At 54.4% G+C, this 24,072-nt stretch overlaps 14 protein-coding genes across 14 annotated transcripts; 5 read left to right on the top strand and 9 right to left on the bottom strand.

The window, feature by feature from the left end:
- Positions 1–22: 22 nt before the first annotated feature.
- On the bottom strand, positions 23–3,622 carry BAUCODRAFT_30259 (uncharacterized protein). The gene has a single exon (XM_007674794.1). The coding sequence runs from the start codon at positions 3,503–3,505 to the stop codon at positions 476–478; it is 3,030 nt and encodes a 1,009-aa protein (XP_007672984.1). The 5' UTR covers positions 3,506–3,622; the 3' UTR covers positions 23–475.
- A 16-nt stretch (positions 3,623–3,638) lies between these two features.
- Positions 3,639–4,786, top strand: BAUCODRAFT_352759 (uncharacterized protein). Its single transcript, XM_007675168.1, has one exon. It carries the CDS (start codon positions 3,772–3,774, stop codon positions 4,531–4,533), a length of 762 nt encoding a protein of 253 aa, XP_007673358.1. The 5' UTR covers positions 3,639–3,771; the 3' UTR covers positions 4,534–4,786.
- A 1,235-nt stretch (positions 4,787–6,021) lies between these two features.
- On the top strand, positions 6,022–8,181 carry BAUCODRAFT_30260 (uncharacterized protein). Its single transcript, XM_007674795.1, has one exon. It carries the CDS (start codon positions 6,284–6,286, stop codon positions 7,787–7,789), a length of 1,506 nt encoding a protein of 501 aa, XP_007672985.1. The 5' UTR covers positions 6,022–6,283; the 3' UTR covers positions 7,790–8,181.
- A 365-nt stretch (positions 8,182–8,546) lies between these two features.
- On the top strand, positions 8,547–10,800 carry BAUCODRAFT_30261 (uncharacterized protein). Its single transcript, XM_007674796.1, has 4 exons — positions 8,547–8,945; positions 8,999–9,813; positions 9,875–10,021; positions 10,080–10,800. The coding sequence occupies exons 1-4, from the start codon at positions 8,816–8,818 to the stop codon at positions 10,653–10,655; spliced, it is 1,668 nt and encodes a 555-aa protein (XP_007672986.1). The 5' UTR covers positions 8,547–8,815; the 3' UTR covers positions 10,656–10,800.
- Positions 10,801–11,757: 957 nt separating this feature from the next.
- On the top strand, positions 11,758–12,130 carry BAUCODRAFT_119418 (uncharacterized protein; the record flags this gene model as incomplete). The annotated part of the gene is made up of 2 exons (XM_007675169.1): positions 11,758–11,846; positions 11,911–12,130. 2 exons carry the CDS (start codon positions 11,758–11,760, stop codon positions 12,128–12,130), a joined length of 309 nt encoding a protein of 102 aa, XP_007673359.1.
- Positions 12,131–12,271: 141 nt separating this feature from the next.
- BAUCODRAFT_30263 (uncharacterized protein) lies at positions 12,272–12,759 on the bottom strand (the record flags this gene model as incomplete). Its single annotated transcript, XM_007674797.1, has 3 exons — positions 12,272–12,450; positions 12,517–12,622; positions 12,696–12,759. Coding segments are annotated over 3 exons (179 nt in total), but the record flags the coding sequence as incomplete, so codon positions are not given.
- A 173-nt stretch (positions 12,760–12,932) lies between these two features.
- Positions 12,933–14,083, bottom strand: BAUCODRAFT_352847 (uncharacterized protein). The gene has a single exon (XM_007675170.1). It carries the CDS (start codon positions 13,905–13,907, stop codon positions 13,275–13,277), a length of 633 nt encoding a protein of 210 aa, XP_007673360.1. The 5' UTR covers positions 13,908–14,083; the 3' UTR covers positions 12,933–13,274.
- Positions 14,084–14,285: 202 nt separating this feature from the next.
- On the bottom strand, positions 14,286–16,085 carry BAUCODRAFT_62992 (uncharacterized protein; the record flags this gene model as incomplete). The annotated part of the gene is made up of 1 exon (XM_007674890.1): positions 14,286–16,085. The coding sequence occupies one exon, from the start codon at positions 16,083–16,085 to the stop codon at positions 14,286–14,288; it is 1,800 nt and encodes a 599-aa protein (XP_007673080.1).
- A 320-nt stretch (positions 16,086–16,405) lies between these two features.
- BAUCODRAFT_30267 (uncharacterized protein) lies at positions 16,406–17,213 on the bottom strand. Its single transcript, XM_007674798.1, has one exon. It carries the CDS (start codon positions 16,899–16,901, stop codon positions 16,635–16,637), a length of 267 nt encoding a protein of 88 aa, XP_007672988.1. The 5' UTR covers positions 16,902–17,213; the 3' UTR covers positions 16,406–16,634.
- Positions 17,214–17,760: 547 nt separating this feature from the next.
- Positions 17,761–18,294, bottom strand: BAUCODRAFT_352958 (uncharacterized protein). Its single transcript, XM_007675171.1, has 2 exons — positions 18,051–18,294; positions 17,761–17,986 (listed from the first exon to the last, which is right to left on the bottom strand). Exons 1-2 carry the CDS (start codon positions 18,210–18,212, stop codon positions 17,870–17,872), a joined length of 279 nt encoding a protein of 92 aa, XP_007673361.1. The 5' UTR covers positions 18,213–18,294; the 3' UTR covers positions 17,761–17,869.
- A 307-nt stretch (positions 18,295–18,601) lies between these two features.
- Positions 18,602–19,072, top strand: BAUCODRAFT_30268 (uncharacterized protein). Its single transcript, XM_007674799.1, has one exon. It carries the CDS (start codon positions 18,707–18,709, stop codon positions 18,962–18,964), a length of 258 nt encoding a protein of 85 aa, XP_007672989.1. The 5' UTR covers positions 18,602–18,706; the 3' UTR covers positions 18,965–19,072.
- Positions 19,073–20,491: 1,419 nt separating this feature from the next.
- On the bottom strand, positions 20,492–20,746 carry BAUCODRAFT_30269 (uncharacterized protein). Its single transcript, XM_007674800.1, has one exon. The coding sequence runs from the start codon at positions 20,699–20,701 to the stop codon at positions 20,516–20,518; it is 186 nt and encodes a 61-aa protein (XP_007672990.1). The 5' UTR covers positions 20,702–20,746; the 3' UTR covers positions 20,492–20,515.
- Positions 20,747–21,460: 714 nt separating this feature from the next.
- BAUCODRAFT_30271 (uncharacterized protein) lies at positions 21,461–22,650 on the bottom strand. The gene is made up of 3 exons (XM_007674801.1): positions 22,230–22,650; positions 21,728–22,169; positions 21,461–21,514 (listed from the first exon to the last, which is right to left on the bottom strand). The coding sequence occupies exon 2, from the start codon at positions 22,151–22,153 to the stop codon at positions 21,920–21,922; it is 234 nt and encodes a 77-aa protein (XP_007672991.1). The 5' UTR covers positions 22,154–22,169; positions 22,230–22,650; the 3' UTR covers positions 21,461–21,514; positions 21,728–21,919.
- Positions 22,611–23,744, bottom strand: BAUCODRAFT_63420 (uncharacterized protein; the record flags this gene model as incomplete). The annotated part of the gene is made up of 1 exon (XM_007674915.1): positions 22,611–23,744. One exon carries the CDS (start codon positions 23,742–23,744, stop codon positions 22,611–22,613), a length of 1,134 nt encoding a protein of 377 aa, XP_007673105.1.
- Positions 23,745–24,072: the final 328 nt, after the last annotated feature.

The following is a 24,072-nucleotide window of genomic DNA, read 5'->3' on the forward strand; positions in this document are numbered from 1 at the left end:
AGTACAGCATGGGGAGGGAGCTGAAGCTGAAGCTGGAACCTGTGACTGTGCATAAGATGAGGCAGACAGCGCAGAGTGACCTGATATCTGCTTGCCATACGAACTCGCGCAGCGGAAACACATCGAGTGGGCACAACCTCGCGGCAATGGGTAAGGGCTGCTCTACGATAATCGATGGCTTGGCAATTGAGAATTATCACACTTGCGCCGCAATGAATACTGTGCGTGACAGATTGATAACCTATGCTGCAACTGCCTCGCTGAGACGACATTGCTATCTGTTGACATCGGAGACACTGAAGACCAAGTGCTAGTCTGGGTGCGCTGCAGCAAGGGTTGCAACCTGTGGATCCGACTTGATGGTATCTAATCAAAGCACACTCAAAACAAACCCTCCACCAACGCCAAGCCAAACCATCTCTTCCAGCGCTTGGTTGAGAGATAACACGAAATCGACCCATTTCCGATGCCATTATCAATAATCCACCACTCCGTCACCTTCAAGCTCCTCCCTCCGCCCGCGATAGAACTTCTCCAAACACCGCCTCCGCTCCTCCTGCGTCCATCCCTCAACCACCAGCGCAAACTCCTCCACTCCCTTCGTCCCCTCATACCCAAACCGCCTCGCCATGCTGCAAAATTGCCTCCTCCTCACATCTTCCGGCGGACGGTACTTGTATCGTACCCCTCCGTCACCAGCGGCGTGAGAGTTTCCTGCGCCCGATCTGCCGCCTGGTCCTGTCGGTTGCTGCGACTGCGATGCTTGCCCAAAAGCGCGGTCTCCATCATAGTCGACATCGTTGCCCGCCTTCTGAGCACGAGAGGAGATCTTCGTCTCGATCTTCGACGTCCCGATGACTTCCGCATTCTCATGCGTATACTCCACGCCTACGGACGCCAGAATCGCAGAGACGGGATCCTTGCGCTTCGCGATTAGCTTGGCCGCCTTCCTCTTGCTGCCTGCGGAGTCAATGATCTCAGCCGCGAGCTGGCTGATTGCCGCATCCTCCTTCGTCTCACCATCCAGCAACGGACTGCCGCCCACCCCGTCATCCTGACTAGCCTCAAACTCGAGTCCCGCGATTTCGACGCCTGCTCGCGTCTCGGCAACGTTAGTCTTATTGACAATCTCCCTCAACACCACATTCTCCTTCACCGGTGCAAACAGGTTCGCCAACCCGAAGATCTCCCCTTTCATTCCCTTCTGATCCTGCACACCCTTGAAATACCGCCGCTCCACGCTGGCGTTGTAGCCAATGTTGGCCTGCTGCTGTTTATAGATCTGTCTCGCGTACACAATTTCCTCCACCGTGCCCTGGCTTACCAAGCGGAAGACTTCGACGTCCCTTGTCTGGCCGATGCGGTATGCGCGGTCTTGGGCCTGCAGGTCGTAGGCAGGGTTCCAGTTCGGGTCGACGACTACCACTTTGTTGGCAGAGGTAATGTTGAGCCCAACCCCGCCGGCGCGAGTGGAAATGAGGAAGACAAAGCGCGAGGTGTCAGCGTTGAAATTGTCTACCTCCGCTTGCCGGTCGGCATACGGCATGGAGCCGTCGAGGTATGAAACGGTGTACGTGGTTGTGGCCTTGAAGAGGAGGTCGAGCATGCGCAGTAGACGGACAGAGTGAGAGAAGACGAGGACTTTGTCGCCGTTCTCATACCACAGTCTGAGCAGCTTCTTCAAGACCTTCCATTTTCCGCAGTATTCAGTATTGGCGTAGTTCATGATATTGTCTCTCTTGTGATACAGATCCTTCCAGATATGAGGTAAGGCTGTCTCGAGCTTCTCCAGCTCCCGGTCGTGCTTGTCCTCGTCGTGCTCGTTGCCGGATGGAATGAGCAGTGCAACGTGATTGGCAAGCTTCTGTAACGTTACCATGGCTGGGAAGACGAAGTGCTGCCAGTTGCCGTACCCATATATCTCGGCGTAGCAGCACCAGCCTTGCTTCTTGCCGCTGCCACAAGTACATGGCTCTTGCGACTCTCTGATGGCGCGCACGAGTTCGGAGTCGCAGAAGTTGTCGTAGGCTCCTATTTGCGTCTCTGTTAACGGGCAGAAGACGACGCGGTCACTCTTCTTCGGCAGTTGGTCCGCAATCAGCGCTTTCGTGCGACGGAGGAAGAACTGCGGAAGGAGGTTCTGGACAAGCTTAGTGGCAGTACGTCGGGCGCGAGCAAGTTGGGAAAGTGTTGCGTCGTGACTCTGCCCAATCTTGAGCGGGAGGCAGATGCTCTGTTTCCACGTCATGAGGGGCCCGAAGGTTCCAGGGTTGGTCCAGTTAAGCAGGGTCCAGAGTTCTTCGTACTTGTTTTGGATGGCGGTGCCGGTCATGCCGATACGGCAGAGGGCGTTGACCTCGTTCATTGCTTTCGTGATTTCGGAGCGCGGTTCTTTGATTATGTGACATTCGTCTGCGATAACGGCGTCCCAGCGGATGGCGTTAATTTTGTCAGCATGACCGCGGTAGCTCGCGTAGGTCGTAATCATGATCTCGAGTCGGCCATGGTGAGCGGCCGCGAGCGCGGCTTCTTTCTCCTTTTTGTCACCGTGGAACGTGTAGGTGTGCCACCAGCCCCAGCGGTCGAGCTCGGCTCGCCAGTTCGCCATGAGGCCACCGGGTGCGATAATGAGTACACGAGGATACCAGCGATCATCACCCATGCGCCGTACTTTGCGCATGCGCTTGTAGTCCCGCTCATCACCCGTTTTGCCGAAAGCGGCAGTCAAAAAGGCAATGACTTGGATCGTCTTGCCCAGACCCATGTCGTCGCCAAGAATGCCACCTTTCTGGTACACAAACAGTTCATGCAGGAACTCTGCGCCCTGGATTTGGTACGGTCGAAGGTACTGCGCAATCGGAGCTGGTACGATGCCAAGCGAATACCGCAAATCGACGTCTTTGTACTCGCGCTGCACCATGTCGTTTGGTAGCTGTGGTCGCTCCTGCAGATGTTGCAGTCGCTCATCGTCCGAGAAATCTACGTCTTCGTACTCCGGCGGTAATTGCAGTCCGGCTGCTCCTTTCAATTGCGAACGTCGCCGATCCCAGCTGCTGCGGCGTTTGCGAAGATAGTCGGGCAGCGTGGTTTCCATGAGCATTTTACCCTCATCATTTTCTTCGCCGTAAGCCTTGTCGCCACGACTCTTCAGTTTCACAACCGTCTTGGGTTTGAGGCCAACGATGGAAGCATTCTTCGCGCTCGCTTTAGCTCTGCGCGTGCTCGCGCGTGCCACCTTACGCTGCTTTGACTTGCGGTCTTTGAAGTTCTGGTAAGCCGCATCGGAGTCCTCGCCATTGTTGAAGGCGATGCGTGTGCCTCGCTTGCGTTTGAGCGGAGGCTGTCCGTCGAAGTCATCGACCTCGTCAGAAGATACTTCAACCACATCCTCTGCCTCGTCGTCAACGCTGTTATTGGGGTCATCCAAGCTCACATGTCCATTGAATCGCTGGCGAGGCACCATATCCAAATCGTCGGTGTCGCCTTCGCTGTCGCCGTTCGCCATAGCTGTAGGTCGGATTCCTCTCTCGAGTTTGCAGTTACGACGGACGCTAAGCGTTGTTTTGGAGGACGGCTTCCGGACATGGTGTCAAGTCCCAGGTACGCTTCATACGGCAGATGTTAATGTGAATGACCTCAATCGTGTCAAAGTGGGGCAAACTCTGAGCGCGCCGGATCTGCAAGCACTCAAACCCGCCCCGCCATCGCAGATCTGCTCAATTCCTGACCATCCATCGTTACGGCAAACCCCCCCCCGAACTCTCACACAATATGCCCCTCGACACCTCCACCTACGCCCTCGCCCACCTCCGCCTGGACGGCCGCCGTTGGAACGAGCTCCGCCGCTTGCACGCCTCCCTCTCCGTTCAATCCTCCTCCGACGGCTCCGCCTACCTCGAACAAGGCAACACTAAGATACTCGCCACTGTCTCCGGCCCGCAAGAACCAGTGCGCCGAACCGGACGAGACGGATCGAGCGAAGCGAAGATAGAGGTTGAGGTGAATGTGACGCCTTTCTCGGGTACGGACCGGAAGAGGAGGGCGAAAGGTGAGAAGCGGGTGCAGGAGCTGCAACTTACCGTCGCGAGGGCGTTTCAGGGAGTGGTGTTGGGGCATCTGTACCCGCACAGTGTGGTCGAGGTGCGGTTGCATGTGTTGTCGCAAGACGGCTCACTGCTTGCCGCGTGCCTCAACGCTGCAACGCTTGCGCTTATCGATGCCGGCATACCCATGACGGACTATATTGCGGCCTGCACTGTCGCTTCTTCACCCTCCAGCGATCAGAGTATTGACGACTCGGACCCGCTGCTGGACCTCAATGGACTCGAGGAGCAGGAGTTGCCGTTCCTGAGCATTGCAACAAGTGGAGAGGAAGGGAAGGTGTGTGTGTTGATGATGGAGACGAAGGTGCAGATGGCGAGATTGGAGGCCATGGTGAGCGTGGGGCTGGATGGATGTGGGCAGATTAGAGGCATTCTGGACGAGGTAGTGAGGCAGCATGGGAAGCGGGTGCTGGAGGCGAAAGTCGGGTGAGCGTTCGGTGCGAAAGCTGATGGAAGCGGTCTCCTAACCTTGACTGTGCACGAAATTCAACATCGGAACTGGAGACAGCACGGTGTCATGCTGCCACAGCACGTCGTGCGGTCAACGTCGGTGATGGGAGAGCCGTGCTTGGCGAATGCCACCATCGACTGGCTATGGCAGCGTGCATTACATCCACGTCACTGTCCCTCTGTTGTGTAGCACAAAGCACAAAACAGTACGGCTTCCTGATCTTCTCTGCAGCGCCTGCATCAATACACCACAACTCAGCACTCACCATCATCATGATCGGAATATCCTACCTTTCACAGCGGATTTTCACATCATTATTCGAATACTGCCACATGCCAGAAGATCACAGTCCACCGCAGCTGCGACTGCCCGGCGGCCCGAACCTCCGTCTTCTTCGACTACTGCTATTCTAAGTGTTCAGGAAAAACCCAAGGCAAGAACCTGGAATTGGTAACCCACTTTCACTATGGCGCATGCGACCGATGTCAAGCCGCAGAGAGAGCGCAATTGAGGGAGGAGCTGAACACCAAGTTGGAGGACATGAAGGCGGTAGTAGGGGAAACCATGGAGTCGGAATTGAGGGGGACCTGAGAGAGGGAATCTTGAAGAAAGTTTGTAGCAAGGGGCAGAGACGCAGAAACTGAAGGCGAAGTGCTGTCATCATTGCTCACCAACACCAGGCTGGACTTCACCGCCCAGGCGTCATTCACCTTCGCCGGGTGGCACGCGTCCTTCATCTGGGCATTACACATACCCACGCCCCTCTGCTTACAGTAATGTTCACATAAGTCATAGCGGGCCAAATGCGGGAGCTCAGCGTCCGCATGGCTGTCCGGATAGATACCTCCGAGGTTTGGACGTCCAGAGAGCGCAACGAGCGGATGAAGACCAGGGTTGTTCTCACCATCCACCAAATCGCAACGTCCGCCTGGATGGTTGGACAGAGCATCTCCAACTAACGACCCATCACACGGAAGATTAAGCCAGCCTGCTTCGCCGTTCTATTATTTGCACAGAGTGCCCAGCAGGTCTTTCTCACGGGGCTAATGGCGGTGGACGGATTCGCGAGTATTAGCTCGTCTAATTAGAAGGCTTGAGTCCACATCTATGACTGTCCATATTCTACCGCGAGGCGGACGCAATGTGTAGCGAAGTAGGCAACATACTCCATCAAGAGGAAGGGCAAATGCTTCGGACTGTTGTGTCTTCTGAATAAGAGCTCATAGCTCCACTGGCACCTCGTAAACAAGATTCGTACTCTCCATCGAATATTATAGCCATCGGCATCACGTACACGCTCGTACTACACACATTCTGCCATGCAACGTGCGATAATGTTGAGTGCAGGCGGGAGCGCTTTGAGCAGCCATTGGCCTTGGCAAGCGCTTGTGGCTGTCGTCGACCACAGCGGTGACAGCGCTTATCCCTATTTCTGGCATGCGTGAAACACAGCTCACCAACAGTCACGCGGAAACATTCCAGCCGCGTGGAGACAGTAGTCAAGTAAGCATTGGGACAGGTAGGTTAACTATTCTATGTTGCGTCGCTTTCATCTTGCGGTACTGCTGCGGTACATCTTGGTGGGATAACGAAGCCTCGTGAACGATCAGGGGACGGAGTGGCCCAAGAAAGGAGGCTCCTTACAATAGCCCTGCGCTTACTTGACACTCGAGCGCTTTCGACACTGCGAACAATCCCTTAGAGGCAGCGAGCAAGGACAACGGCAACGATGTCTAGCGTATGGAGCATTCTGCTCCCGCTCATCGCCCTCCTCAACCTCACCATCGCCGCCAACTCCACCATCCCCTCCTCCATCTACACCTACACCTCGAGCGTCGACGGGCAATCTTTCACCTTTGCGATCAACATCGACCAGTCGAAAAAGGATGTCTACTTCCACCTTTCTGCACCCGCCGGTAACTCCTGGGTGGGCGTTGGCTTCGGCAACCAGATGAAAGGGGCGCTTATGCTCGTTGCTTACGCGAGCGAGAATGGCACGGGCGTGACGGTGAGCCCGAGGACGGCGAGCGCACATAGCGAGCCGAGCTACTACAGCGATGCGAGCTGCAAGCTCCTGTGGGATTCAGATCTGTTAGATGGGAACACTGTGCAAAGCTACGGCTACGGGGGTGACTTTGGCAGTATTATTGTAAATGCTGTGTGCAGCAACATCACGCAGTGGCCCGCTGGCGCTCTGAGCACTACTTCGCAGGACTTCATCTTCGCGGTAGGCCCGGGCTCAACAGGTGGTATGAATCTGCACTCGGACTCCCTTACCGCAGATCTCCGCCGTCACGACGCGTATGGCGGGTTCACCATGGACCTCTCAAAAGCCGTCTCGAAGGACTCCAGCACCGCCGGCGTGCCGCGTCCTAACGGCGGCAACGACACTTACACCACCAGCAACGCCTCTGACGGCTTCCTGTCGGGTGACAATGACCCAGCACCCGCCATTCACGGCTTCATCATGTGCTTCAGTTTCGTCATCATCTTCCCCCTCGGCTCGCTCATTGTACGCGCCTTACGACGCGTGATCATGCACGCCGTGATCCAAGGCATTGGTCTCTTCCTCGTCATTTGCGCGACCGCGGGTGGAATCATCATAAGCGCAGAGTACAACCGGAGCAAAAACTTTGCTACCGCGCACCAGATCTTCGGTATCCTCTGCTTTCTCGGCTTGATTTTTCAACTAGGCTTGGGAATAGTCAACCACCGCATCTACAAGAAGACGCAACAACCCACTACATTCGGCAAGATTCACCGCTACCTCGGGCCCGCCATCATCTTCCTAGGCATCATCAACGCACCGCTCGGCTTCGTGCTGGCACAGAACCCACGTCTCTGCCTTCCCTACCTTGTCATACTACTAATGGTTGCCATCCTCTGGCTTCTTGTACGCTTTTCGGCGCAGATTTGCTGTCGTGGCCGCAATAAGAGACGGCAGCAACAGCAGCAACAGCAGGCGGAAGGTGTACCCATGGGTCCCGTGGGTGGCATGCCACCCGGTCCGGAAGGATATCAGTATCCGCAATATGGACCGGGTGGTGGGCCGGCCGGTGGTACGTCTGGATTGAGCCCTTACTCGCAGGCTCCGCCGGCGTATGGGAGACAGCCGTACGAAAGGCAAGCGAGCTATGGACCTGGAGAGTCCGAGGGTGTGCCTCTGAGGCCGTATGAGAGCCAGGCCAGCGGGATACAAAATCAGCAGCCGGTTCACCCTAGACCGATGGTGTAAGCTATGCTTTTAGGTAAGCGTGATGAGCTGGCAAGGCGTTTCGGGCTAAACACGGAGATCATGATTGTATGCTACGCTGTTTGGTCACCGTTGTAGAAGTGCTTGGACCTCATTCCACACCCATATGATCTCAAATAAGTTAGCGACTCCCGTCTCTTTCCTCCTTCAAGACACTGAGCAACGGCTATCTCGTGGAGGAGGTTGCCATGCTTGAAACTTAGTAATGCCTAGCGAACGACAAGCAATTTGGCAAGCCCTCACAAGAGCCTTGGAAAGCTTGTGGTGCTCAATATGCGGAGGTGCTTCTCTCAAGATAGCCTGAGCATATGGATTGTGGGATGCAGCGCGGATGTAATACAGCGATCTGACCTGTGTAAGAAAGACTCTACGTCAAAGCGTGTTGATCAGGTCGAGTGTTTAAACACCAGTGCAACGGGAAATCGAGTTGGCGAGAATGATGGGTGTCTTAGACCTTGGTGGAAACGCCAAGCTCATACACCGATTCAGCCTCGCTGCCATAGCCCATCGTGCCCATTTATTCACCGGCTACGAGGGCAAGATTGACCGAAGTAATGCAGCCACACTGAGCCGCAATGCCCACGATGTGGGTCATGAGTATTGAGAGCACTTGTTTCGACGCCGCAGGCTTGTGCTGCTTGATGGTGAGAAGCGGCGATGCGCTTGAGCATGCTTACTTACCACGCTCCCACGTGTTGAGCTAAGGTCAGGTAATGGGTGGTGGATGACGTGGGTGGAGCCTTTCCAAAAGAAAGTGAGTCTCCAACTCTGTCATAGTCTCTTCCGCTTTGATCGACGCACCAAGCGACTTGTGCATGCTACTGTAGGTCCGCCGAGACACATGTCTGCGCGTGTGCTTTTGATAGGCTACCCGACGAGCATGGCTCGTTGTGCCTGGCGCGAATGCTTCTGCCAATGCTGGGTACATAGAGCTTGACGCGCCCAAGAATTCTGAAGCTTCGAAGCCTCTTCTTGTCTACACCAGTTCCTCGCGCCAAATCCGTCAAGATGCTTTCTTCTCTTGCCAAGGTCGCCGCCTTGGCCTTGATGGTCGATGCCACCTCTGCGGCAGCCATCACCGTCTCCGCCTCCAGGATTGCTGGCTCCGCCGTCTCCGACGTCTACCCGCCATCAAGCAGTGAGTTGCAAACGTTGGGCGACTACAAGCTACACGATAGTAACAACGTATAGCGAGCGCCAACCCGAGCCTGTTCCCAAGCGAGCCTGTTGTTGGCTTCCCAGGCCCAACCCCGACTGGTCTAGAGGCTGCTGCAGCCCAGACTGCTCCGGCCTACCCATACAACAACGGCCCAGCCAAGTCTTTCCCGCTGGTCGCTCCTCAGCCTCATGGCGTTTCCACCTTCGGTGACAACTTCGACATCACCAGATACTGGGGTAACCTCAGTCCGTGGTACTCGGTCTCGTCTGCCGACTACGGCCTTCCCAATGCCAGCCCTTTGATCCCATCAGGTTGCACGATCACCCAGCTGCTCCTCCTGTACCGCCATGGTGCTCGTTACCCCACAAGCGGTGCTGCACCGTCCACCTTTGCCACCAAGGTCGCGAACGCCGCCCGTGTTGGCTTTAACGTGACTGGCGAGCTCTCCTTCTTGGCCAACTGGACCTACAAGCTCGGTGCCGAGCTTCTCACTCCATTCGGCCGTGCCCAGAACTTCAACCTTGGTGTCGAGTACCGCCAGCTCTATGGTGAGCTCCTCAACAATTTCACCACTCAGGGTGCCATCCCAGTCTTCCGCACGCAGTCCCAGGATCGCATGGTTAAGACCGCCGAGAACTTCGCCGCAGGCTTCTTTGGTGTCCCTGAGTACTTGAGCCAGGTCAACATTGAAATCCTGGTTGAGACTCCAGGTGTCAACAACTCCGGTGCCCCGTACGAGGTCTGCAACAACTCCAACGTTGCCAGCCGTGGCAGCATTGGCAGCACCGTCGCCGCCCTGTTTGCCAACAATGCATTCAACGCCACGCTTGCGCGGTTGAACTCCGAGGTGAGTGCCTGCTACGGCTCACGCATTCTTCGAATACTTAACGCTGACCATTGATCTCTAGGTGACTGGCAACCTTACCTTCACCCCCACCGACGCTATCGCCATGCTTCAGCTTTGCTCTTACGAGACTGACGCTCTTGGCTACTCTGCTTTCTGCCCTCTCTTCACAGTTGATGACTTCCTCAACTACGAGTACTACTTTGATTTGGTAAGTTTATCCAAATTTCACTCTCATCGCGCCAAGTTTGGTTCTAATAGCGACGCAGTCCTTCTACTACAACAACGGCCCCGGCTCCCCAGTCTCTGCCGCGCAGGGTAAGGGCTTCTTGGAGGAGTGGCTTGCCCGCTTCAACCACACCATCCCGCCGGCGAACTCTGCCCTGAACGAGACCTTCGACAACTCCACGACCTACTTCCCCCTCAACCAGTCCATCTACGCCGACGCCACCCACGAAGTCGTCGTGCTCGACGCCCTCACCGCCTTCAACTTCACCGCGCTGTTCAACGGCCCTCCTCTTAACTACACTGTCGGCAACGAGGGCACCAACACCTTCGTCGCCAGCAAGCTTGTCCCATTCGCCACACACTTCACCACTCAGGTTCTGAGCTGTCCGGCAAGAAATCAGACCAAGCAGATCCGCTTCATCGTCAATGATGCTGTCATCCCAGTTTCGGATTCGCACCCAGGCTGCCCAGTCGACCCTGACGGACTTTGCCCCTTCAACACCATGATCTCTGCGCTCACGAACCGCGCCAACCAGATCAACTTCAACTACGACTGCTTTGCCAACTACACGGCTGCGCCCGGTCACGACTACAACGGCCGTGCTCCTACCTCGTAGAGTAGCACTACGAGCTATGAAAAGTAATGTTGGATGAGAATAATGTACATAACTCTAGATTAATGACGTGCGAAAAAAATGTATGTCTCCAACGCTTAAAGTATGTATCTCGACAGCTAAGCAATGTATGATCATTATATTTACGACCGTCTCCGACGGATAGGTTTACTTCCATGCTCTCAATCTCTGCCCTTTTCGACATGATATCAGACCTTATGCTGCTGTGTGGAATTGAGAGTTGTGCGTTGCTAAGATGCACTGTAGCAGTGTTGCAATGGTGGCAGAAGGTCTGGAAGGAAGTGCACGAGCCGTCACGGCTCCGCAGAAGCCAATCCGCGCCAATCTCCGCACAGCCGCACCTTCCATTTCCTCCTAGCCACACATCATGAAGATCAAACAAATCGCCCCTTATGCGACCCACGTTCATATCAGAGCCCATGTGCACCGTTCATCTCGATCCGCTCATGCTGAAGCAGTCAGACGCTGTCGTTCACAAATTCTATACTGCAGACCAACGGTGAACCTCAACCCTGATCCGTAAAAGGCCAATCCAGACGACCGAATCGTAGGCGCCGTTACGCGGCTCATCCGCCTCGAGATCGCGCAAAAGTTACCAGCACAAGCACTGACGATGGCCCGTTGCCGCCGTCGGGGGCTGGGTGGTATTGCGGCAAAGGCTTCATCTCCGGTATGGAGGCGCGTGGTACGAGCGTTCTAGCTTGTTCGCAGTCCACCAACGGCTACTGCAACTTCAATAGCTTTACTGCTCATCACTAAAGTCACATCTCTTCTTTTCACAAACCGTCCCGTCACTCCCTCACTGCTGTTGATTCTGCCGGTCGTTACTGTTTCCCTACTTTCTTACCCGAGTCACTCTTTCATCCCACGATTTCCAAACATCGTCAACCCTCGCCTGCATTCCTACCCCGACCTTCTCGAAGCCTGCCACTTTGGATTGCAATGTGTTGATCCCCTATAACAAGCCCACCTCGATCACACAGAAACTCAAGCAAACCGAGAACAATTACCGTACCAGGGCGCAAGGCTGTGAATCCAACTACAAGTCGGGCAATCAACATACGCTTTGTATCGAAAGAAAGCAATGGCAGCCGTCCGCGACCCAGCCTTCTGGAAACGCTTTTCCACGGCCGTACATCTAGACGAGCAGAAAAGGCCGGAGTTGAAGCATAGGTACTTACACCCCTCTCCGATTCCCCCTCCCTCATCGACTTCGCTAATGTTTGTTTGACGGCAGCGACTCATGGCTGGAACGACAACAACGCAAAACCGCGCGCCGACGCTGGATCTGTCCGCTTTTCTGGCTCGCTTTCCTCATAATCATCGCTGCCATTGTAGCGGTTATTATTTGGCTGCTGAAAAGTGGCGTGCTTAATGGGCTGCATCTTGGAGGCGAACCTGTGACTGCATTGTCGACGTCGACGCCGCAGACGAATGGGACTAGGACCGATGGTTGAGGAATTGGAAAGTTGCGGTAATAGAGAGAACCGCTGGTCGTGCGCTGATAAAAGATGCGGGCGCCATCTACGAAGGGAGCAAACGTGTTCGTCAACTGGACGAACGAGCGGCTGCGATGTCGCCACGCAAAGGAAGAGACTGCTGGTACGGTAATGTAATTAACCATGACATGATATACATGCTGTATGTTGAGCTGCTGCGGCGGCGCCTTCTGTAACCACATCACACTCCATACTGGTCCAACCCAACATACTGCTTATTTTGACCATTTTGACCATTCTGACCATTCTCGCTCCGGCCTTTGTGGCACTCAGCGATACTACACCCGGTCAGCAAGATCCCACCAATCCTTAGATGGCCCCCCCGCAATACACCATATGCGTACCTTAACAAACCCAATATCCGCCGCCTTCTCCCGGAACGCCTGACGACTCATATTGAGGCCGTACTTGCGAATGAGACCGGCGCGCTTCTTTTCGCCGGTGACGACGCTGTAGTAGAGCGAACTGTTAGTAGTCTGCTCTTTGATGCTGGGACGATGTGTGGGAAAGGAGCGGATCATACCAGTTTCGCGAGCCTTTGCCGTAATTGCGCGGGCGGGAGTGGTAGACGTTTTCGTGGGACATTGTGGTTGGCTGGGAAGGGTGACTGTCTCTGCGTACGGAAATGGCTGTGTGGAATATGCGCGTGGAGTCGCAAAATGCCAGACGAAGGGTCTGTGGGATGTGTTCTGCCACCTTGATGGCTACCGGATCCTTGCCATGCATAGAAGTCGATATGCATGACTAAGCTCCTGCATTGAGTGAGATGACTGCTAGACAGTAAGGTCGCGTTTGGATAAGATATGTTGCTTTCTGGGTTACTCGTGTCAGCCTCTGATGGCATGCTAGTAGCGACGTACAGAACGCACCCTACGTGTGCCCTCCACCATCTAGCGCTGCAGTCTTGGCGCGCTTTCTCTCTCTATACATTCAGACGTTAACTTCTGTCCACAATGTGCAATGCACGTTGCCCCGAGATGGCACGTGGCGAAGCTCTCGGCTTGCACGCTGCTCACTCCATCATGCCGTCCTTGCTCGATGCGCAAAACCCCGCGCATAGCTTGTTCGATGCCTCAGATCCATTCTGCCCTCAGACGTTCCCTCAGAATCTCGGGTTGGCCGGCACCGGACTGGGACTCCTACTCATGCTCTTCGCATCCCTGCCTCTCGCCCTCAACCACTTTTTCGTCGCCAGCTCCAGCGACCGGTCCATCTCCTCACTCGGCTCCTTTCGATGAATGAAGTTGCAGAACCCCCCTCTCACGCACCCCTCCCCACTGTTCAACCTACAACAAGCCTCCCTGAAATCCGTCACAGGACTGAGCTCGCAGTATATTGGCCTCCCTGCATACCACCGGGAATTCAGCGCCTCACTCGCCGCCTGCGCACTCTCCTCGTACTTGAACCGCGCATACACATTCCCGATGAGATGATCATTGTTATTGTCGCACACGACTAGCTCCTCCAGTTCGCCGTACTTGTTCATCTCGCACCAGATGTCTTCGTAGAACGCGTCGAAGTGGTTTTGTAGTTGCGAAGCGTCCATGGAGCGGGCACGAGTGTCGTAGGCTGGGTTTTGGTAGAGGTTGGGAAGGAGGATGGTTTGGGAGTAGGAGGGTTTGACGTGTTTGCGCGAGCAGCGGTCGCCGTGGCGGCAGGCGCCGATTTTGTAGTAGAAGGAGCAGTTGACTTTGTCTTGTTCCGTGCCGAAGATTGAGGCGAGGTAGTTGGCCATGTTTGCTTGCGGTGTTGATTATCTGGGTGAGGCAGGAGAAGGTGTTGCAGATGTTCAAGATGAGGATGAGACTTGTGATCCTCTCTGCATCTTGTCCGGCAGCTTTGCCGCTGACTCAGTGCTTCTCGCAGATTCGACGCCTGAGGCAAACAAGCCACTTCCCAATTGAGACTGGCATGACAGCCTAGCGACTGTGAGTAAGGTATATCCGTACTGATACATGTAATGATTGGAATGTACTCTGATGTGAAGATAGACTGCCTCTGATCTTGTTGTATTTTCCCTCTTGCTCGACTACTTGTACCAGAAGAGGCTGACCAGCCAAACTAGGCTCGATAGCACTCTCAGTAGGATCTTACACTATCCTGATCATCAAATTCAATTATGAACACCACCTCCAAGATTCGCCGTGCTCCTCCCTAACCCCTCCTTATACCTCGCCAGCGCTCTCTCCCTGGCCATCTTATGGTCCACAATCGGCCTTGGATACCCAGCCTTTTCCGCCACCTTACCCGCACCCCTCCCATACGGGTCATGAATCGCAGTCCCCACCACCCCGGCCAACTCCGGAATCCACTTCCGAATGTACTCCCCGCCTTCGTCGAATTTCTCTGACTGCAGCAAAGGGTTGAAGATGCGAAAGTAAGGCTGTGGATCAACTCCCGTACTCGCCGAGAACCCCCAACCGCCGTTGTTACTTGCAAAATCTCCATCAATGAGATGTTCCATGAAATATCGTTCTCCCCTCCGCCAATCGGTAAGAAGGTCTTTGGCGAGAAACGAAGCAACAATCATTCGACACCGATTATGCATATACCCCATGTAATTCAACTGCCGCATCGCAGCATCCACAATCGGATACCCTGTCCTCCCTTCACACCACGCCTCAAACTTCGCATCATCATACTCCCATTCGATGTCGGTGTACTCGTACTTGAATGGCTTATGCATGCACACGTACGGCCAGTGGGCCAGGACATGTTTGTAGAAGTCCCGCCACGCTAGTTCGGAGATCCAGCCGGTTATGCCGAGGTTGCCGCCGTCGAGTTTCTTGGTGCTGTTGATATCACGGGCGGAACGGATGGCTGTACGAGCTGCGAGAGTGCCGGAGGAAAAGTGCACGGAGAGGAGGCCAGTGGAGTTGTGGGCGGGGAAGTTGCGGGTTTCTTTGTATTTGCCTACCTTCTCGTGGAGGAAGCGGGTGAGGCGAGAGTGGGCTTCGTGTTCGCCGGCGGGCCAGAGGGAGGCGAAGCGGTTCCGCTCCTCGATTGTAAGGCTTTTGTTGGGTGGAGTGGTTGGCAAGGGCGAGGCGAAGATGGGTTCGAAGAGTTGGCGCGCTGTTGGCGGATTAGGTGTCGGTGGCGGGAAGGCATCGAGAAGGTGAGGGTGCTCATGGATGTGTTTGATCCAGGCGCGGAACCAAGGGGAGTAGACAGAATATTGTTTCCCGGCGCCTGTTACCAGCGTCTCGGGTGGAACAACTACGTCGTCGTGGACGGCTGTGAAGGAGATGCCTTGGTCAAGACATTTCTTAACGAGCTTACTCTCGCGGCGGAGTTCGTCAACTTCATACTCGATATTACAGTAGATGTGTTTTGCATTCCATTCCTCACATTTCTGCATGATATGTGGGATGACATTCTTACGCTCTTCGATGGTGGTGACATATAGTGGTATGTCCTTCTCCGCCAAATCTTCTTTCATTACCTCCAACGTACGCAGCTCGAAGTCGACTCGCGGCGCGCTGGTGAGATGGGCTTGGTAATCTTGCGGACTGACTATGAACATGCAGATGAGTGGCACGCCTTTACTCTTCGCTTTTGCACTCGCCATGCTCAAGGCGCGATTGTCAAAGGTGCGCAGGTCGCGCTTGAACCAATGCACTACTGCTTCGCCGACTGCGACGCTTTGGCGCTGCAGCTTCGTCTCCTCAAGTGTTCGGTTCAGCACTTCCAGCGGACGCGGTATCTCGTTGTTGTTATACCGCTCGCAGCGCTCATGGCTCATCTCGGCTGGGTAGAAGTCGCGCTGGACGATGCCAACCCGCTCTTCTTCGCGCGTATGATTGAACGCCGGGGCGGCGAAGGCATCGCCATCGATCTCCGCCTGGCGTGGCCTCTTCGCTGGCGACGGCCGGACTGGGGAGGTTGCGCGCGACACTTTGCGCTTAAGAGGCATTGTACGGGCCATGTTCGAAATAGAGACGACAGGAGGGCGTGGAGCTGAACGAGACATGAGAGGGACCGCTCGTCGCAACGTAGCCGCGGGTAACAGACGATGCGAAAGTGTGCACTTACAGATACCCATCCATAACAAGGCGCATCGCGAGCGTATGCACGATCCAGGCCAGCGCACGAAAGCTCTGTTGACATCACTCGATCTGCGAGATCTGTGGAGAGATCGGCGCTAGCGGCGCGCTCGGAGATTGCCGTCTAACTTGAAGCGTCTCCCGGCCCCAGACGACATGCTGTCTCGGCCTTCACTACAAGGCCTTTCACCATCGACACGACCTGTTGAAGAGCAACACTTCGCTATGAAGGTGTTCAGCTTCTGACCTGATCGACACCTCGCATGTCATAATAGCCGCATGGGTTTGGTGTCATGCAAGGAGTCGTCAATAGAACGCGTGCACATTCAACCATGAACTCCAACTGTGGCAACCAAAACATCTATCATGCACCGATATCTCTGAGCCATCTCCAAGGACGATCATGTCGTCCCGTTACCTCATACGACATCCGTTGCCACACGACCGACACAGATGACCCTGCGGGAAAGTGATTTCACTGCGTACAGTCGGGCACGTTTCTGGTGCGTTTCTTTGCGCACAGTAATCCCACTGGACCACGACTTCGAAGCTGCTGCCGCACCTTTGGCGTGCGTGCTGGTCAAGCCATGCGACACATTGCATCCGGCGAGACCATTGTCTGTCTGTGTCAGCTCTGGATTTCCCTCAGAGTTCGGGCGGTGACGGCTTCGCTTGCCACCACTCATGTTTATCAGCGATAGTCCAAGGAATGGTGATGTTTCGAACGCTTGGATGATGCAGACTTGCGATGATCGGTAAGGCTGCTCGAAAGGAAGGCACAAAGGAAAAGTGCAACGTCGACGCTACGTGTGTGTAGCAAAAGACTATTTATCCAGTGTTCACTGACATCGCCGGTCCATCACCAGCTTCCATTACTAGGCATACAATCACCAAAGCACGGTAGTCGGCGGGCTGTTGCCGGCTGCTGCATTACTCCGACCCTTGTTGCACGGGCTACAGCCCTGCTTGGCATGCTCAACCACCCAGGTCCGCTCATAGTAAGCTGGGCCAGCCCCGGTATTTCCCTCTGTCAGCCGTACTGACACCTCGCACACAGACCTTCGCCTCGTCTTAGCACAACCTCGTTGTATGTATTGGCGCACCCGTATCTCGCTCGCAGATCATATGCACATTTGAACCATCTTCTTTCTCTGTACAGTGTGACGTTCATGCATCCAGAGCACATGTACTGGACAGTGCTGAACACACACATGGTGTGTGTTTGTAACCTACTATGTGCGCTGGTGGTTGGGTCGTGAACCTGCGGCTGGTTGAAGTCTTCGAGTGTCGCAAAGTCGTACTGTCTGGGAAGCTGTATAATTGATCACAATGAGAAGGCAAGTTAGTACTGTGTTCTACTTTGTACGCCGCGGCGTGTACAGTACACATTCACTAAGGCATTGTAGCTACCACAGACTTCCTCATTACTCGGCTCGCAGTAATCATCGTCAACCAACTGCAAATTGGCATCGACATCCGATGTGGTCCAATCTTCTGGCTTACGCTACCGCTCAAGGACCGTCTACCCGTCCCTCTCCGTCTAGCTAGGAATCGTCATCTCGCCCTATTGCTCTGGCACCATGCACACAAGCTCCGCCCTCGCATCATTACCGTCTCATTGCGTACACTTCCACAATCCTTGTATGAGGAGCCCCTAGGCGACACCAGATCGTACGACTCTGTATATGAACCGTGTTTCGCATGCAGCGACAGCACATTCATTGGATGGTCTTGTACGTACACATTGTATTGCGCTTGAGCTTGGGGAAGCCTGCTGCCTGGTTAGTCTGTACGGTACGCCAGCGACGGACACTGTGTTAAGTAGTAGTTACGACCTTGGGTAGCTGGTGGCAAAGAGATAGGAATGCGTGGCTTGAGAGCTCGATTGCTGCTTTATGGATTGTTAATTTGTGATATTCCGGACACGTTGGCTGTTTTGGAAGGCTGTATGATCGATATGGCTGGATGTAGCAAGATTGACACTGCTTTATGTGCATAGACGATGCACTACGTATTCACTGACGAAGTAGCAGGTCTCATGGCTTCGGATCCAAAGATTATCTCACAATCGACCTCAAGGCTACATTAACGCATTCTCTTAGCAACTCGGCACTCAGTACCACAATTACGCCGCCGCCGAATCCCTTTGCGCAACAACTATGCGCTCGGCAATCTCTTCATGGTTCTTATCGCTTCAGCATTTCCTAGCTCCTATAGCCCGCCCGCGGCTTATTAGTCTCCTCGCTTTTACAATTGGAACACTTGCCGTAACTCGGTATGTTTACTCACCCATCAATATTTGCATTTGCGCACAAGGCGGTCCGAGTCGTCCGGGGGCAGCATCTCCAGACTGCTTGACGTTCCATTATGCGGCCGCACTGGCTGCAGTGATGATTGGTGGTTCTGCCGCTGCACATTACAGGTATGCGAGTGTGTTATCAGCATTTGCATGCAATCTTCAGTTGGGAACACAGCTGACGAGTTGTGACAAATGGGAGAGACGATTGGGTGTGTGTTTCGGCGTGATTGTTGCAGAATCTCGGTCGAGGTTGCTCTGGCGAAGCAAAAGCTCACACCGTACGACGCTATATGTACTTTGCGGTCATCCTGCTATTCACTATCGGCGCTGTATCCGTCGTGGCTTCCCGTTACCATCGTCATCGCCACAACACGGTCGGGATGTGCGAACAGCATTCACGTTGTCAAATGCGATGAGACGAAGTTTGGAAGCACAATCGGTCTAAAATGACATATAAGTGAGCTGGAAAAGCATATGTTGGATACAACAATGCAGCAAAAAGGCACCTCGCCACCTACACTACCCTATTCAACGGTCTGTGCAAGCCGACTGCGCGACATCTCGTCTATCACCGTCGAGGCGGCATTGGTCGTGGACCAACCGGTCGCGGCCTTTCCGCCTCTTGTCGCCTCCTCTCTTCCTCTTCACGCGCACGCTGCTCGCATCGATCACATCTGCGCTGACGCAGCGTCATCGTGAACCCGTTGCGTGCCCACTCGCACAGTCTGCCTCCGGTGGCGCGGGGACAACGTCGCCATTCGATTTCGGTGCGCATCACGCAGCCACATCGCCTGCAACAGTGCTTGGTGGTTGTGCTGGTGCACATCATGTAGCTGGCAGCCGTGGACGGACTGGGTCGAAGCCTCAGTGGGCGCGTCTTTCAACCATGGACCTCGAGATGTTGTGACTACCCGTAGCAGCGGTGGATCTTTAGGGTGGCTCTGCAAGCCTTATAGTCCCGGGTTTGCGTGTTGCAAAACGGCGCATTGGTAAGCTCGTTTACGCTGCCTTATACGCAAACCTCTTGCTTCGAAGTTACTGACAATGCCGTGCTCGAGATCGCTACTCTACCCGACATGCAGTGACTTATTGGCCTGTAATAGTCAAGAATTTCACAGGCACGGCAGGTATCCTTTACCGAGATCACTGCAGGAGCGGTCACCATGGTTTGCTTCAGACAGTCCAACCACGCAACGACCATGTGAGGCTCGCGCAAGCTCCTCCGTCACCTACGAGTGCATCAACCTCACACTTGACCATGAGTATTTCCCGGATTGCCTCCCATTAGATGTCCTTGTGCTTTCCAGGGAGTCTTCCTGGTTCTGCATACCGGACACCTGTGAGTCGGTGGGTAGCAGATTCAGCTATCTCGCATGCAATCGCGACGAGGTATTGACATTGCGCTGCTTGCCCCATCGCCCGCTGCACGACCGTAGCCTTATCGTGCGGAACCTCCACACTTGGTATTGTTGCAAGCCGCTGAACAACTTGACCGGCTCGTACTGGGTGAAAGAAGCTTCCTGCACCCAGAGAAGTGATAGCCAACGGTATTGCTGGTACACATTACTGCCCCGTCAAAATACCTGGGCAGATCTCAGCAACAGTATCCAGATCAAGGTCTTTGGGTTGCGGTACCGATGCTTGCTGGCGGTGTTGGCCCTGAGGTGACTTCTCTGACTGGTACGTTCGAGCTTCGCTCTTCGCCTAAATCTGCAAAGGACGTGTGAAGGCTTGAGTAGGGACCGATTGCTCAGAGGCAATACAGGAAGAGAAATGACCCGACATAATATAGTGCAGAGTGTACCCGACCAACCATTCAGTACTAACGGTGCTAGCACACCACTGTGCCACTCCTCGAAGCAATTCACCGACATCGAAACGTCGATCACCCGCGGACATACTGGTCCAACTCACAAGGTTATTACACTCCGTCCCGGGTCCTTGACCGACCTCCCGAGGGCACAATCACCGACCCTGCGCTCGTCTACAGTCGTCTTTGGCTTATCGAAATTGCCTACATCTGTGCCCTCTGACGCGCTCAAATTTCGTACGAACATTGTCGCAGAATCGCCTTTCCCTTCGTCTTTTCTCCGATCTATTATCACAGTACTCCCGGAAACGCAAGCCTGCCTCCGCTCCCACGCCACATTCTGGGCATCGAGCGCTATAGATCACGCAAATGCGCATCGTCGGGTTATCGTTAGCGATCGAGTTGGTTTAGCAACTCTGTGGGCACTCTGGGGATGGTCTTGGTATACGAAGGTGAAGGGTCCGAATTGCAGCACAAGCAAGAGACTGAGCCGGTCCGTGTGCCGCTTGGTTACCCTACCAGAATCAAGCGTAAGGACGCAGAGCTGGAAACGACTTTTATCATTATCTGCAGACTTCTGCCACCAGTGACCACTGCCGGACACCTTCGAGCCGTATTGCACGTTCGCCGCATTCTTGAGCTTCGATGGCGTACAAATTACCGTTACATTGCTGGTACCATAGTACCTGATATACCAACCAACCGAGACCGTACTGTCTGTACGCTCCGCAAAGACTTCGATGCCATCCTCAAGCCGTCGGCATCTTCTCTTAGGTACCATCAATGCGCAGTCTTATACTCTCTGTCATCTCTCCCACAGGACTTACAATGTACGCCTAAAAGCCCTCTCACAACCTGGATGGCCGACGGGCATTAAGGCATGGTTGACACCATTTTCCTAGGACGTCTCGCCACCTTGTCAGGATGTTGGAACAGATTTGCTGTCTTGTGAAGCTGCCATTGCGACAGTAATTCACATAATTAGTGCCTTCCCCTGTGATCTTGCCGCAGCCAGGGCAGTGAGATCAGAAGCATTGGAAGTAGCACATCGTGATACAGTGGTTGCCGCTTCTTGTTGACTTCGGTGTCTTGATGTTGTGGGTCTAATTCGAACGATCTTGATGATGTTTCTAGAGCGCTGGACTTCCTAATCGGAGTGTGTAACAGTCTTTTCGGTGTAATTTTGAGTCCTGCGGCAGATATAAGCAAAGGAAGAGAGAACTGCAGGACTGAGAATGCTGGCATATACTGACTACGCCCATAGTAACCCGTGAGACGGAACTTTGAGCATCATTCACAGCACCTCAAATCCGCGACCCGTACGATCAACGTCGTCAGGCACAGTGATATTACGACGCCGTGAGGAACAGTTAGTCACTGATACAGCAGCGTAGAAATCTCACCTCCGCTCGGATCATACATGATCGACATGCATTGACTCTATCGCATATGTGCATGAACTGGCGTCAACAACACCTCCACTGTCCTGCTCATCGCTGCAAACTTTGACACGCCTAAGTCATAGCGCCGCTACTCCGGAAGCTCGATGACCCAACCGCCGTGCCGGTCCCGACCAGTACTCCGATACAGGCCAGCTAACGGTTGTAGTAACGCTCCCGGATGTTCTTCGTAGGATGTAGTTTGTGGTCTTGCTCCCTGCACCGGAAGCATTTGGTGGTGCGGATTACTTGGATCGTTGGATCATTTTCGACAACGTTGCAGCACCTAGCCCCTCGGCGTGTATTCTCGCATCTGGAGATGTCGTAGCTGCGCGAAAGTACGGCTTCACAGTGGGTGCAGCGGTGTTCTATGATGGTGCAGATACACATTCTTTTGCACTTGTCACTGCGGAGTTCGTTAGTCGTTGTAGCGGAGAGTGTCAAGCTCGGGCCTTGGCGAGCGTACCTTGTGAGGTGTTGGTATGATGCGTTTTGAGGTCTCGTGAGGATCTGCTTGTCTTAGGGTGGTTGGTGGCAATGATGGTAAGCGCTGGACAACGAATGTTGGCAGTTGGAAGCTGGAGCCGTGCGTGATGTGGAGCTGTCACGGATAAGAGCAGAGAATGGAGACCGGCCCTGCGCTTGTGAGCATTATGAGTGGATAGTCACTACTTCGAACCATCGTTACAGCGCCCGACCACTATTCCATGTCGCTGAGCGGTCGATAGGCCACAACGCCAGGCTCGTAACGCACAGTCAATGTATCAAAGGAAAGATCCCAGGAGGGGTGTGCTCTCACAAGCACTTGTGATACTTACACCGAAACCCGTGCGTCGGTGTTCTCGCGTCACACGTTCTTCTCGATCCACGCAGCCCAGTAGACGCAACTGCTTGCATTGATAGGCCCGCCCTCTTCACACAAGTCAAAAACCGGACACCGCCCACACGGCGCCTCAGTCAATCCATTCCCTTTGCGAAGACCTACCACGCCATCCTCGTCTCCATCTTCTTCGTCAGACTCGGACGGCTGACCTGGCTGTCTGCACACCACGCCGCGGACACTACGGTAGCCCGCTCCAACCTTCTCGAGCTTGTCATCCCAGACCAGCACATCAAGAACACGCTGGATCTCGTCGACGGTAAGCTGTTCTTGCTTGGTGGCGCGGATGGCTGGGGTAGTCTTGAGCCAAGTCATAATATCGTCGGTTGTGGGATAGCTTTTGGAGTAAGCTGGGTACGGGAGTTGTGTGTAGGTTAATGGATCCGTGTCCGGGTTGTAGGATTGCCGCTTGAGGGTGGCGAGGTCCTCAATGTCGTTGGTGCGCTTGCGCTTTCTAGTCGGCGAAGTGACGGCATGGTCTGGCTGTTCGTACTCGACCTCGTCTCCGTCCTCGAGAGCGGCGGGTGACCGGCCCCGCCTCGACTTGCTGTGCACTCTCTGCTCGCTCCAGCTGTCCATGCGAACCTTGAAGATGATAAGGTTCTTAATCTCATCGATCAGGCTCTCGTCGAGGTCGCCGGAATCGAAAAAGCTGCCACCGGTAACATCATCCGTCGGCATGAGATGCGAAAGCAAGTAAGTCTTTTGCATCGGCGACTTGACGTTACGAATGACCTTGACCAGTCTCGCATTCTCCAGTCGATTCATAGCCTTGTCGACAGACTGACCCTGGATACCGGACCGCTTGCGGAGGTCCCGCAGCCAGATGCCTTTCCGGTGTGCATCCTCGACATACTCGTAGAGCATTCGATCGGGGTGGCCCAAAGCGAGGATCTGCTTGGCAGCATCGCGAGGGCGAGTGGACCAGCAGAGGGCGCGGTCGAGCCTTGATGTACGGATAAGGCAGTGGCCCTGTAGTTCCGTGATGAGTGCGAGGAGTTGTTCCACGGTCTTGGCGTTCGCCTCGGCAATGATTTGTACATCAGCTTGGAAGAAGACTTTCCGCAGGCCTTCCGGGGAAGCGTTGGCCACGTTAAGCATTTGGCTGTAGAGAGACTCGCTCTCATCGGAGAGCTTGGGTGGAGCAGGCATGGCTGGGAGATGTCGTTGCTATCTTGGTAACATCGAGAGTTGCTGCGTGCTCGTCTTCAACATGACTGAAACGGCGGATGTTAGTTGCACAGATGTAGTTCAACTGGTCAGTAAAAGTTCACGTCTGCGCCCGAGCTTCACATGCAGCGGGATCGACCGGCACGCTCCGCTGCTGGTGATTTCACATCACAGCCCGCGCATTCCTCTCCTAGTTCTTAATAGCAGATCTGGCATTCCATTGCATGGACAACGCTCTCTATCCTCCGGCTATACAGTG

Source organism: Baudoinia panamericana (assembly GCF_000338955.1).
Source record: "Baudoinia panamericana UAMH 10762 unplaced genomic scaffold BAUCOscaffold_2, whole genome shotgun sequence".
In the NCBI taxonomy this organism is placed as follows: Eukaryota; Fungi; Ascomycota; class Dothideomycetes; order Mycosphaerellales; family Teratosphaeriaceae; genus Baudoinia; species Baudoinia panamericana.